General features: G+C 40.9%; 1 protein-coding gene across 2 annotated transcripts in view; it reads right to left on the bottom strand.

Annotated features, from left to right (window-relative positions):
• Positions 1-762: 762 nt before the first annotated feature.
• Positions 763-13,939, bottom strand: part of SNAP25 (synaptosome associated protein 25) — a 61,984-nt gene continuing 48,807 nt past the window's right edge. Inside the window, exons 5-8 of one of the 2 annotated variants that reach the window (XM_015620555.2) lie at positions 12,900-13,017; positions 8,753-8,878; positions 6,499-6,643; positions 763-2,349 (exon numbers count right to left, since the gene is read on the bottom strand). In XM_015620555.2, the coding sequence (XP_015476041.1) occupies positions 2,281-2,349; positions 6,499-6,643; positions 8,753-8,878; positions 12,900-13,017 (458 nt within the window). In that variant the 3' untranslated portion in view covers positions 763-2,280. Of the gene's footprint in view, positions 2,350-6,498; positions 6,644-8,752; positions 8,879-12,644; positions 12,763-12,899; positions 13,018-13,939 lie in introns of both variants that reach the window. The other variant, XM_015620554.2, reaches the window with a different exon arrangement.

Below are 13,939 nucleotides of genomic sequence, written 5' to 3'. Positions count from 1 at the left end.
AGCAACAGTTATATTTTTGATCAGCTTTAATGGCTTTTGGAAATATGAGTTTCTTCAGATAGGGTGCATTCTTGTCAAATACAAAAAATAATACCTCCATTAACATCTTCATTATTTTTTTATCTATTTCTCACCCTTTGCAAATATCCTTGCGTTTGCATGTTCCCAGTGTGACGCATTTTCCAGTATGATTATTGCCCTCCCCCAGTAGGCTTTGACATTGCAGAATGATTGTGCTGTCACAAATACTGGAATGCCTGAACAGACAGGATTAGAAATGGTCAGCAGATTAAAAGTGTTTGCTTGAAGTTTATTCTTTGGTTTGAAGTAGCAGGGGGAAATATTTGCATAAATGAATTTTTAATAGATACCAAAAATAAAAAGCTGCTAAAGAAAATGTAGCTTGTCTGCATTATCATGCAATTTTAATTACACAAGTATTTATGTTCTTTGTGTATTTTGACTTACGGCCATGTGAGACACATGAGTGAATTGTCACTCATGCAGAATTAATTCTAATTTGTCCATATAGGGGAAAAAAACCTGGGAAAATATGATAACATTCTTCATTGGCAGCAAACCCTAGTTGTTGTTAGTCATTTGAGAAAATTATTGTTAACAGACTATCCAAATTCTGTAGGTCAAAGTCTTCCTTATAAAGAGGTGTACTAGCACATGACCAAATCCACTACAGGAATGGATTTTATCTACTAAGGAACTGTATCCTTCTGTACCATAATATTTATTTCATTTTTTCTTTCCCTGGAACACGAGAAAAATATTTTGATTCAGTGTTTGGCAATACGAGCCAGGTTATTTAAAATAACAGTCACTTGGAATGTACCAAGTGTAATTTTTAGTGTAGTTACTTTTCTACAGTATTGCAAACCAAAATCTTTAGTTTCCCACGAAATACAATAGAAAAGCAGTTTGTAAAGAGTCTTTAGACTTTCTTCTCCCAGGTAAGTGGCAAATATGAAGTTGTCACTGACACGTAGGGCAACAAATGGATAAAGCAAGCATGGATTCTGAGATCTATAATTTTTAATAATCTTTAAACTAGCTACAAAATGTCAATCACTTCACAAACTGACAGGAGACATAAGGAATTTTCATATTACATGCTGTAAATGATATTTATCTCACAGTTTATCTAGAGTTCATTCATTTAGGTTTTTTAATTATTTTTTAATTGTCAGCTACTAAACATCTCAGCGATTTGGTGTGCATAGCTCTAGGTAAGCAACAGAGAACTGTACCGATAACAAACCACATGGGGATAGCGACTAGTAAGAGAGAGCCTTATAAAAATTACATTTCTTTGCACCATTTCATATGGTGGTTGTTTCCTCCAAAAGATAGTCTTCAAAAGCAGCAGACAAACCCAATATATTACACTTATTTCTTTTTGTCTTTGACATATTTTCAGCCAAGCTTTTATTTTGCTGGCAATGGCTAAATGGTGAGTGCCAAATCCCTCTTTTTCATAATTAAAAAAATGATCATGATTAATAACTATATATATATCAACAAGAAAAAAGTGGCACAACTGCAAACTTGCTGGTATAACATAGTCCCAAAAGAGTCCGAATACTGAGCATGCTTTTGTTGTCATTGTTGGTGTGCTACTGCCATGGGAAAATTCTTGTTTAAGTAGGAGTCTAAAAGTCTATTTATTCCTCATGCATAAATGCATAAATCACATCACTTTTTAGTGCAATGCTTGTTATAGTAATATAATTCCACATTGTCTAATCATGAAATCATAACAACAGATAATGGCAATGAAGAACTGAAGACAGCAGGTTTAAGTGCTTAAACATCATGATACCCAAAGACAGGAGCATGGCAGTAGCTCTGTGGAATGTCACAGTTTTACAAGAACAATACTGTATATTTAAAGGTTAACAGCACGTTTAGCATTCCAACAGTGTTGTCATTCAGCAAACATCATTAAAAAAAAAAAAGAAAAATGAAGAGAGGGGAAAAAAAGGAAAGGAATCCAAAACGGAAACAAGGAAAGGAAAGGAATAACCCCAAAAAACATCATAGTGAGCTATAGCCATCAAATCAGCACTATGTACAACCTTTGGAAAGAAAGATATCTAGAAAAAAATAATTACAAGTATAATTTTTGGAAAGCTGACAAACTACACAGGACAACATTTACAATGGGGCTGATATGTGCATGTGTGCAAACCTAGTAGATAAATACCATGATAAAAGCATGAAGGTGCTGCCCTGCTGGACAGCATTAAAAGGAAATGCACTTCTCTGCATTTAACCGCTGCCCAGCATCTTTGTTGCACGCTGGTTGGCTTCATCAATCCTGGTTTTGTTGGAATCAGCCTGAGGAAACACAAATGAAAGAAAGGAATGAGTACAGGGAGAAAGAGAGTATGAGAAAGAAAAAGAGTATAGGGAAGAAAGACAATGTTTTGTGGGTTCTTCCATAATTTTGGCTAGATCACGGAAAAATGTAGCTTGAAAATATTGGCAAGCTGGTTTTTATAGTGGTATTAGTGACCCAAAAGGAGATCACAGATTTTCTGGTTTTACTTCATGAAGACTTTAAGAAGAGCTTTTCTGTTTGTAGTCAGCTCCACTAAACTTTGTAAATGTGGTGGCAGATCTGTAGCTGGTGCTGTAAATAGCATTGGTGGTACCAATGGTAACAGATGACAGCATGAAAACTGGTGGTGTGTATCTGCATTTTGCTGAGGTAAAGCATCAGACCCCTCGAAGATTCAGTGTACCTGGACTGTGGTCTAATTTATATCATCAGGTTCTGGTCAAAGCTAAAATTTTGGTCAATGTAGACACTGCTGGAGCAGAGAAACTGGATCACCTGATATAGGGAATGCTGAGAAAGAGAAATCTCTTTGAACAGATCAGCCTGGTTATCTTTGCATGTGAAAGGAAGGGAATAGCTGGGAGGGATGCCAGTACTCCAGAGTTCACCAATGTAGTTGCAAGATAGAGTAGCCTCTCATTGGGCAGCAGCATAAACAGGAGTTAAGAAAAAGCAGCGATTCTACTGTGATTTGAAGTAATCAAACTGCAATTTAGTCCAGCATAGACTGAGCCATTAACTGCACTGTTTTCCCTGGGGTAACACCTGCCATGATTATAAAATGCCATTAATAAAATGGCACCACTTGGGAGGTTTGGGAGTTCTCTCTGAGTGGGAAGATAGACCATGACTTTCTGTAGCTCTGCAGAAGTTAGTTTTGGGGACTAATGACACTGTTTTAGCTGACAAAAACTGGCAAATCTCCACTCAACCCCACGTTGCCATGCCGACTTATTCTAGCAGAGGGACTACATAGAAAATGGTTTCAATTTTTAAAATCAGACCTGTGGGAAAGGTGAGAATTGTATTGCTGCTTTAAAAGCATGGGCTCCAATAGTAAACTCTTTTTGTGGTTTGATGGCTGCATTTTGTTAGTTTTGATGATTGTTCCCACATCTCTGGGGTGTATCCAAATTGTACAGATTTATTTTAAATCTCCAATTTGCAAAGACGAGAATGGTGAAGCAACTTTCCCACGTGCATTTAAAAATCCTTTAAGAATGTTTATACTGATGTGCAATAAATCTTTCTGAAGTATCTTGGGCTTTTCTCCATAATTGTTTTGGAAAATGCTATGTAGATGTGTATTTTTAGTACAGTAGCATGTGCCAACTCCTCAACAAGCGTAAATCAGCAAAACTACTTATTACAAGCCACACTCCTTTATTTTAGCCGTGAGTTTGACCTTGTCTACCACAGTACAATTTTATGTGTTTTTGCCAAAAGGCTACCTAAAAAGTTAATGGGTTTGGAAGCAGTTACCTTTGTCAGGAAATGCATGAATATTCATTGAACAGTGATGAAACATGTTCCTAATGATGTTTAGACAGTAGTATCTGGTGGATTGAAGGCAGTGGGATTCTTTGTGCTGACCTTCCCACTTAGGTCAAGACAAGTGCTTTGAGCTCCCTCTACTTCCCCCCCAGCTTCTATTTCTGATAGATTTTAGGGCCAAGCTCTTCTGGTGATGGTGCCATTTGACCTACCCATCACACTGTCATTTTGGTTTTTGTCCCTTTTTCTCTGATCTAAGGAAAGGATAAATAAAGCCTTTTATTCATTGCTGTCATGATTACTGTGGATAGATCAGATTACATCACTGCATTGAGATTGCTCTGGTTTGGTTGCATGCATCCAGTGTAACATAAATCCTTTAGGAGCATTTATGCTGCATCCCAGGGTACTTTGGGTTAGCTTTGTGATGCACCCCAACTTTTGCAAACTGTGCCAGCCAAGGATCTTTCTAATGGCTCTAATTGACCCAAAGCACAGTGCTCCAGCTGGTCAGGAAAGCAACCCTGGCAGTGCTGCGAGGAAGACAAGGGTCTGTTGGCATATTTCATTGCAGACTGGATGTGTGTGCAATTGTGGTTTCGCTGTTATCCAGCTAACCATCATTTCTGTTTTTTATAGAGGGTTTTACTAATACATTGTGTTCCTTTTTCTAGTACCTCATTATTATGTGTCCTTACTCTGAGAAATTTGGCTTGTTTTTCACTAAGACTGACTTATTTTTGTGCTGCTCTCATGACGACTCCTCTGTGTACGATGCAAATCCATCTTTCACAAATGTGTCACTGTTCCTCAGCCGAAGGCCATGGGTGATTTTATGAATGCACTAGCTGCCAACGTTATTTGCCATTGCTGTACAAAATGCCAAAGTCTGTAAGAAGACCACATAGCTGTGGAACGCTGGTCCCCCAGCTCACTGCTCTCAGCATGCACTGTTCGAGGTTTGGCCCATGTGCTTAATGTGCACAGAGGGCATGGTCAATGTTTCCAAAATCCAGATGATTGCAAGCCTGAGCTTGTAGGAGAGCAGTGACTTGTTGGGCTTGCTGTATTTTGGGATAGGATCCTGCAGGCATGGGTAGGATGCCACTGATTTCCATCCACGGGGCATGTCTCCTGCCACTGTAACATGAGCAGGGGAAGTGGGAACACAACAGTACATGTCCTCATTGCTTTGAGAAAATAATGTATGTCATAGGCTTCTTATTTAAAGGTATTCATGGTGGAGGCTGTATAAACTCCCTGTCCCTTCTCAAAGTATAGAGAGATGTAAGAGATGTACTGCTTTCTATTTCTCTGCATATGAATAACAGCAGTAAATCCCCAATGCTCCTTGTTTTCCCAAAAATATGAAATGGTGCATAATGGCATCCTAGTAATACTGTGCATTTTCCAATCCAGTCAAACAAACACATGCAGCTTTATAAAGCAAGACTTTTGACCAGCGCAAAGCCATGTGCTCTGTGGTGCCAGATGGCTGCCTCTCTGTCAGGGATGATCATCCCACCCTTCAGACAGCGTATACTTCACCCAGTTCTGTCTAGAATCTACCTCCAATAAAGGAAAGCTCTTGGAGTGAATCCCTCAGTGCAGTATTTTCCTTAATTTTTTATTACTGGGCTCTGATATTGTTAACTGACACGAAAAACAGGCATGGACATCCTGCTTGTGTGTAAGAAGGCTCAAAAGCATCAGCTCTACCACTTGAGGTCAGAATTAACTCTAAGCACCACATGTAAGTCCTTGGTTAGATCCTTAGGTTGTGTAAATCTCTGCAGAAGTGGAGCATGGTGTTGATTTTACACCAGATCTAGCCTCTTATGTCACTTCAGCCTGCCTGTGCCTGTGCCTGGAGCTCTGCCAGTACCAATGCAGATGGCTTGCAGATCTTGGGATCTGAGGATGGCAGTGAGCTCCCAGCCAGGCTTGGAAGGGGCTGTGCTCTGCTTCAGAAATCTGCAGTGCAGGTCTGGCACTGGAACAGTGCTCTCTGCCTTTTTAGACGATGATTTTGCAGAACTTGTGCTGAGCTTTTGTATTCCACTGGGGCTGTGTGGGGCCCAATTATGTATAAATATATAAATACATATATATATATACATACACACACCCCCTCCCCCAAGAAAGCAGGTAGATCTCTGTCCTAATGTTGTTATAAGCAGCATGACAAAACTGGCTGCACTGTTATCATATGGAAAAGCTTTGCTTAATAAATCTCCATCCTTCTTTGGATGCTTCTCCAAGCAGGTGTTCTAATCCTGAGCTGCTCATGGAGTTTCTGAGGAAGGAAAAGCCCAGGAGGATTAAAATCTTTCCAGGAAGTGCCAGGGCAGTCAGATCCAATCCTTGCAGTTCAACATAACTCAGGGGATTTGTCCTTTTTCAGAGTTATTGCAGAAGGAGCCTTGATGTCTGCTAATGGGTCCCCTTGCAGTTGTGTGGTAAACTCAACAGCAAGGGTTCAGCCCAGCCTGCACCGGAGGTGCAAATTCACAGCAGAGAGCTCTGCTTTGGCCCAAGGATTTGGAGGAAGAAGAGAGGAGCTATTTCTGTCCTTTGTCCTTTTCAGGCGCATGTTTGGAGAAAGGGAAAACAGCCCCTTTTGGGGTCCTCATGGAAATGGCAGCTCTTACCTTCTCCATGATCCTGTCAATCTGGCGGTTCTGTGTGTCGATCTCGTTGCCCATGTCCAAGGCCATGTGACGTAAGTTGCCAATGATTCCGCTGACCTGCTCGAGGTTTTCATCCATTTCATTTTCCCGGGCATCGTTTGTTACCCTGCAAGCAAAAAACCAATTCATTAGAGCTGAGACAGGACATTCCCCCTGAAACTGTGATTCAGCTGAAACCTCCACTGCATCTTCTGTTGCTTGTCACCTGAGGATCAGGCTGCTGTGCTCAGCTTTGAACAAAAGGGATTAATGAGCAGATAACCTGAAAAATGTTACATGCTTATTTTTTGGATGCTGGGCTCAATTGTCTGAGTTATCAGTGCTCTGTTTATACTGCTCATGTCTGCTGTTAGTAGAAGTGTTGCTGTCTGAGCTTGCCTGTACCACATGCTGCACCTCTGTGTAGTGATCATCCTTCCCAAAGAATGAAAGGGTGCTCCATTTGGATCTGTGTTTGGTTGGTGTTCACGGAAAGTGCTGGAAGGTGGTGGAATTACAGTGGTAGCAGCTCCCCTCCTTGATCTGCAGATAGCTAATGAATACTGTCCAGTCCTGGTACGCTTGGGGCTCACAGAGATACCGGGGAAGAGAGATGCTTCAGCTGTGAAAATCCTGGCCTAACATCTTACTTAATTAATTGTGTTTCTGGTGAAAGACAAAAGCAGCTTCTCTCAGATTTAGTGGCTTTAGTAAAGATCATTCATCTCTCATTCTTAGCACCCTCTTTTACCGTTGCTTGCTTTTTGGAAGAAAAAAACCCGTGTTTGAACCAAGGCCCAGTTCTACTCTCCAGTTACTGAAGAAGCAGCTGGTGACTGATGTTGGGAAAAGCAAGATCTATGGGTCCCACTCAGAAATTTCTACTTTGAGCCTATTATGCAATTTGTGTTCCTGTAGGTACCTAGAGGGTGCTCCAGGCTATTTGCAGAACAATTATGGTGCAGCATAACTTCCTTCACTGCTATTCTATTATCATGCCCCAGCCTTCATTTTCATGGGGCTGCCATCCAGAAATAAAAAAAAAAAGTGAATGGCAGACCCATCAAATTTAAATGGCAACTCCATCCCACGCTCCAGATTGCATGACAGCATTGTTTCTATCACACTGATTTCCCTTTATCACAGCAGCCAAAAAAATAAGTGGATAATAGTTTTTGGAAAGATAATTACTTATTAATCTAGTGTCCTTAATCTTCAGAGATCAAAGCTTTGCCTACTGGTATGCCATTATCCATGCTGATAGCATTGTCATCTAAATACAGGACCCATAAGCTCTGTAATCAGAAGGTACTTTGTGCTGGACCCCTCGTGGGAAGTTTGCAGTGGGGTTGCCTTTAATATAGCAAACTACATCAAACTGGCTTTGATTTGGGAGCCCAGGGATTTCCACTCTGTTCCTCCATAGCTGTGGCTTCCCAGCAGCTGAGGAATGGGGCATCATTCCCCATGCAGTGAGGTTTTGAGGATACTCACAAGCAGTGGAGGGGTGCACCTGTAATTTAAAGTGTTGTTCAGGTTCTGTGCTTGGCTCGGTGCTTTGGCAGGAAGCCTGAGGCTTTTTTGTTGTTGAAAAGAAAGGGAGGGCTGCTGGATGCTTTGGTACATCTTCTGGCAAGGATGGATAATGGGCACTACATGCCTTGAGACATAATGGCAATAAACTAGTATTTATCTGACACTTCATTTCTAAGGCGTTTGACAAGTGTCATTAGTGAGACCCATAATAAGGCCCCCAGGAAAAGTGTTCACACAGGGAGCTGGAGTGTCGAGGACAGTGCTGGCTGGCCATGGCTGTCTGCACCCTCACAGTGCTGCTATGAAATAAATAGATAGACTTTATTTCTAGTTTATTATTGCCCAAATTAGGCAGTCTCAAAAAGAAAGGTTTGAGCTTGTGTTTTCAAGCATCTTCTGGTTCTTAGGGCCAAGACCCTTACTTCCAGGATTTCTGGCAAGGTCACCATCCTTTACATTAGAGCTCAGGTCACCCTCAGGGTCAGGAGAAGTCCCTGGATGCAGTAAACCTTTAGAACATGTCTTAATCACCGTCAGCCTGAATCCGAGCACCTCTTGGTGGAAAACCCTGGCTCCATCACATTACCCAGCACCTCTGAAGGAGTTAATGAGCACCACAGAACTCATGACCATATGGAAGAAATCTAAATATATCAGTGACAAGGAGAACAGAGAGAAAACAGTGGATAAAAAGGCTCACCTGCGGATAAAGCCACCACTGATGGCCATCTGCTCCCGTTCATCTACGACACGTGCAGGCTGGCTGGCTACAACACCATCCTGATTATTGCCCCAGGCCTTTTTGTAAGCATCACTTGATTTAAGCCTATGCAAAAAAGATGATGAGTAACAAAGCACCAGGTGCACGAGGACAAACGCAAAACTCTTTACCTCTCCAAGCTAAAAGCTGAATCAAGCAAATGAGTTTTCAGATAGAGGGTCATTGGTTGTATACCGATATATCATAACCCTAAATAAAAGGAGGGGGTGGATTTTTTGCTTATTTTTGACTTTACTGCCACAACTGTGATGGTCAGAGGTTTAGTTTCCAATAGGGTGAATTGCAATTGTCAGGTCTACAACATTTCACACAGGTTTTTGGATGTTGACTTAGTTTCCAGAAAGAAGGAATAAAAAAAAAAAAAAAGAAAAAAAAAGAAAAAGGAAAAAGAAGAGAAGAAATACAGATAAGTAGAAAACATTGTTTCATTTCAGTGACACATATGTTTTGACATCAAACACAGAGGACATACTGGCAGACAGACATAAAAACAGAACTGCCAAGTATAGTGTGTACATCACATCACAGCAACACACCCTCTTAGAGAAAAACAGATTTGGCTACAATTTAACATTTTACCATGAATAATATTTGGCTTCTGATGATATTTTTTCAAGATGTACGTGGCATAATAGGCATTTAATGCCACTGACCTTTCCCAAGGTGATTTGGGGATGATTTTATCATAGGGTTCATTAGATTTTTCAAATAATATATCGGTACTTGAAAATAGTAATCATACATCGACAGTTGATGTACAAACCTTTGTCCACAGAGACAAAAAGTAAAATAGGCAGAAGTGAAATGAGTGCAGGAAAAAATAAAAGATATAAGCAATCTAGCATCAGAAAGGGAAATTTTTCTACATTTTTCTTCATGCACCAGCTACAGGCATGAATAAGTAAAGCATTCTCACTAAGCACAGTTGCCCCAATAGTTCATCATACCCTCAATGCATCAGCAGTAACAGCCTTCACAATAAGCAAGACACAGGCAAAAATGGATCATCACTTCCTTCAGGAGTTTTAAACCACAGGACTTCAAAAATAGTTGTTAGCAGCTTGTTATATTTGTATTTTGCAGCAGTTACATTAATCTTCAGAGAGCCATCTTTGACTGAGCTGCCATGGATAGAAAATTAAAATCCAGGCACCCCCTAAAGTGGCAGATTGACATGTGCAGCGTATATAAGGCTGTTGTCATTTGGGTCACCAAACAAGATTTAACATTTTAACAGGGGAATGTAAGGGTTTGGAGTCCACAGTTATAAGTTCTTGATTTTATTCCAGAAATGGGTCTGTTTCCAACAAAACCACTGGGAACTGCAAGTCACTGTGGTTTCCCTGTTCCTTGGTCAGCTCCAATCAGTTCTATTAACAGCTCTGTGGCTTGGATTTTGTGGGAGGAACTGAACATGCTTCTGGGAGATTTGGGAAAGGACATGACAAACCCATCTCTGGTGTTATGTTCTCTCCATGCTCCCTGAAGCAGCTCAGTTTTAAATGAGCCTGAAGATGTGTTGTATGATCCAGTATAGAATTAAAATATAGATTAAAAGAGGATCTTTCCTACTCTTCTGTTCTGTTGCTTATTTCCTATTACAGTTTGTGAAGACTTAAAAATATGATGGTTGGCTTGTTTAATTTTAGTTCTCTGAAACTATACATCAGCTTTGGAATTTCTAGAAATGCCTGAAAGTAATTTTCATGCTGCAGATACACTTACAGGGTTTTGCCTGTTCTTTATACCTGTGCAACTTTGTCAGTGAGACAGTTTCAGTATTTGCGGTAAATGATTTTATACACCCAGAATCTGATCTCTTGTTTTCTTGTGGACTTCCAGTTAAAGTCAACAGGTGGAGCTTGGATATGCTCATGGTCAATAGTACTTCTCCTTTTGAATGTGACCTGATCAAAGTTCCATGCTGTGGGCATTTTGGGTCTCCTATGAATGTAGGATCAAGATTTACATATTTTTAAGGCTCAGAGGACTGTAGTTTCACTGTATATCAGGGTAGAGTTATATGTGAAGTGGTTCATCTTTTTATAAATATATGCCATTAATCTCCCACCAGCCAGAAGAGCATTAGGGGATCATGGTGATTCTGATGCCTAGAACTGTACGGATTTCTCTCTCTCCCACACTCCACTCCTCAGAACATCATGTTATCTGTACCAGTGGAGTCCTCGCTTAGTGACCCAGGGAACAGCCTCCAAAACCATTCTTCATCCATCCTCTGGGCGCTGGTTAGCAATACTGCTCTCTGAAATACGGCTGCAGACTGATAGGGTCAGAATGCCTTAGAGAAGGGAAGAGGCAGCTTTACAAATTCATTCCCCCTGCATCACCTGCAGAACCATTCTGTTCTTGCAGCATGATGCTGCAGCCATGGCAAAGTGGCAAATGTTTAGTGCCATGTGCCAGGTGCTAATCCCATCGCTGTCACATGTCTGGCTGTCAGTTCTGAGCTTCTACAGCTTGTGTAGTGTGGGAGATGTAAAGTTTCTGCTGCATTTGTATCTGCAGCTCTTGTGCACCAGCTCCTCTGGTGTAGGGCAGCAAGGCCTACAGTCTGTCAGAGCTCACACCCCTTGCAAAAGGGGTGTATGCAGCTCCTCCCATTCCTCATACCCCCTCTCCCGTTGCATATCAAGGCAATAATAATTCTGGGCAAAATGTTTACCCCAAAAAATGTATTCAGGGCTTGGTTTATAGAAGCAAAATAGATTTTTTAAAAAAAACTGAGGCACTATCTGTATTGTGTCCCAAGGGAATTAACTTCAAAATAAATGTGACTGGTAAGGCAAAACCCCAGTCCTGCTCTTCTGATTTTTGTCAGAACACCCCATCAACTCTATGACAGCTCTCTTTCCTTTTGGTCTTGATAATCAGGGTAGGCTCAGGCTTTGGCTGTGAACAAAGTTCACGTAAAAAGGGAATTTAATACTTCAGCAACACTACTCAGCTTTGTTTCTTGCACAATCTCTGGCCAACCATTTAAGAATGTTTTCACTGCAACCTGGTTTCATGCCTACTCACTGCATGCTGGATTTGCCATTCCTCAAGGACTTTGAGTTGGTCCCCGATTTCCTACACCCACATAACCGCACATCACATTTTCATTTGGCATTTAAAACAAGCTTGGCATTACTTGGAGGACGGTTTCGTTCAAGTGTGATGGCATGCAAGCAAATTCGATGTATTTCAACATTTCTGCTTAGTGTACGTGCTACCCAAATGAAAGAAATTTGGCATGTTGAGGTTTTCACAAATTTTTTGCCTGTGGCAGGATGAAAACCATTTCAAGTTGGGTTCCAATTATGAAACGTCACATCTCTTTCAAGACCTCATCAAGGACTATTTCTGCTGAACAACGAAAAAGGTTGTGATTTTCATCCACAATTTTGACCAATGTTTGGTATGACCTCTTCTGCATTTTTTCAGCTCTTTTGTTTATGAAACTTGTTTGTGAAAATATGTTTCAAAATTTAGAGTGTCCAGGAATAAGGTAGCCCCAGTGTTTTTGTTCGCTGGAAAATGAAACCACTCAGTACACTTTGTGTAAAATGTTGAAACTTTTACCATTAAAAGGTGTCGACAGTGAAGCTTTCACTGCAGTATGCCTGATTTTAATGCATCTACAGTAACCCCCAGTCAGTTGTCTATGCTATGAAATGAATGCATTTGAACCAGAATCGTTCTTTCTGCATGCCACATGCTCATCCTGTCCATGTGCCTAGCAAGGATGAGCTTCACAAGGCCTTTGGGATCAGCCTTAAGTGCTCAAAGAGATGAGGCAGGCAGCACCTACTTGTTACATGGACAGACACAAAGACCACAGAATTTTCCTAGGTCCGTCAAATTCTTTTCTGCTTCTTTCATGTCCTTATTGATTTGGTCCATTCCCTCTTCGATGCGTTCCAGTTGTTCTGATTAAACACAAGTATTTTATCCCCACAGAATGAAGCAGATGGAAAAGGACAAAGAAAAAAAAGACAAAAACTTCAGACATTCACTGTGACAAAAAACTGGACACCACATAGCAGAGCCGGTACCCAGTACCTACTTGTTACAAGGACATATGAAAAGGCCACAGCATTTCCCTAAATCTTTTAAATTTTTCTCGGCCTCCTTCATGTCTTGGTTGATATGGTTCATGCCTTCTTCAACACGATCGAGTTGTTCTGGTCAGGACAAAGGGATGACAGTGTGGAATGAATTGTATTTTTGTTTGTTTGATTTTGTCTTCAACAGAACATGAAAAATGACCATGTAGAACTGAGTTAATAATGACATTACAATGCATTAATCTGAGCTGATGCATTGCTGAAAGGATGTATGCTGCATTGGATGCTGAAGATTTTTTTTATTAGTATGAGAAGTGTAAAACAAAGGAGAAATTTACTTGAAATATATTAATATAAACAAGATGTAATGATGTAGAAAGGAAGGGTTATAAAGTTCAAGGTCCAGAAACATAATACAATACATCAACTTACTAAGACACAGTGACATCCAGGAGAAAGAAAGAAAGTGTTATTATTTTGCATTTATGTATGTTAAAATTAGAGAAAAGATGTCCTTCCATGGAAAACACTTCAGTTACTTACGCTTACAAATGCCTTGGAATTAGGCAGCACGATTGCTTTGGTTAGTGAGTGAGAGAGCTGGTAGTTAATGGTAGCAGTAGTGGAGTGAGCTGTTAAGGGCTTGTGTTGAGGTCCCCTTTCTTCCAGAGGCTGAGGAAACTGAGACCTGCCACTTGGACTGGCGTTGGATATTGATCTCTAGTCTGAGTGTGGCCCCAGGGCTGGTTTTCTTCCCCATGTCGGTGCTGCAAATCAGGAGTAACCTCAGTGAACACGGAACAATTGAAACCACTCTGGGAGCCCGATGCTCTCTGGGAGAGGGTCACTGGCTGTGGCGTTCCTTGTCTCTGGCCCCAAGGGACCTTATGGAAACAGGCATTGGGTAAAGACTCAAGTTTTCAGTGGGGTCACTTCTGCTTTGCTCCAGGGCAAGTTAAGAAGCACCAGACCCAAAAACCAGCCACATATAGACCCTGTCTCCCTGCTGGCATTAAACAGAGTTTGGCATATTTCCACC

This window comes from Parus major, chromosome 3, assembly GCF_001522545.3.
Source record: "Parus major isolate Abel chromosome 3, Parus_major1.1, whole genome shotgun sequence".
NCBI classification, from domain to species: Eukaryota; Metazoa; Chordata; class Aves; order Passeriformes; family Paridae; genus Parus; species Parus major.
This window is presented reverse-complemented; position numbering and strand designations above follow the sequence as displayed.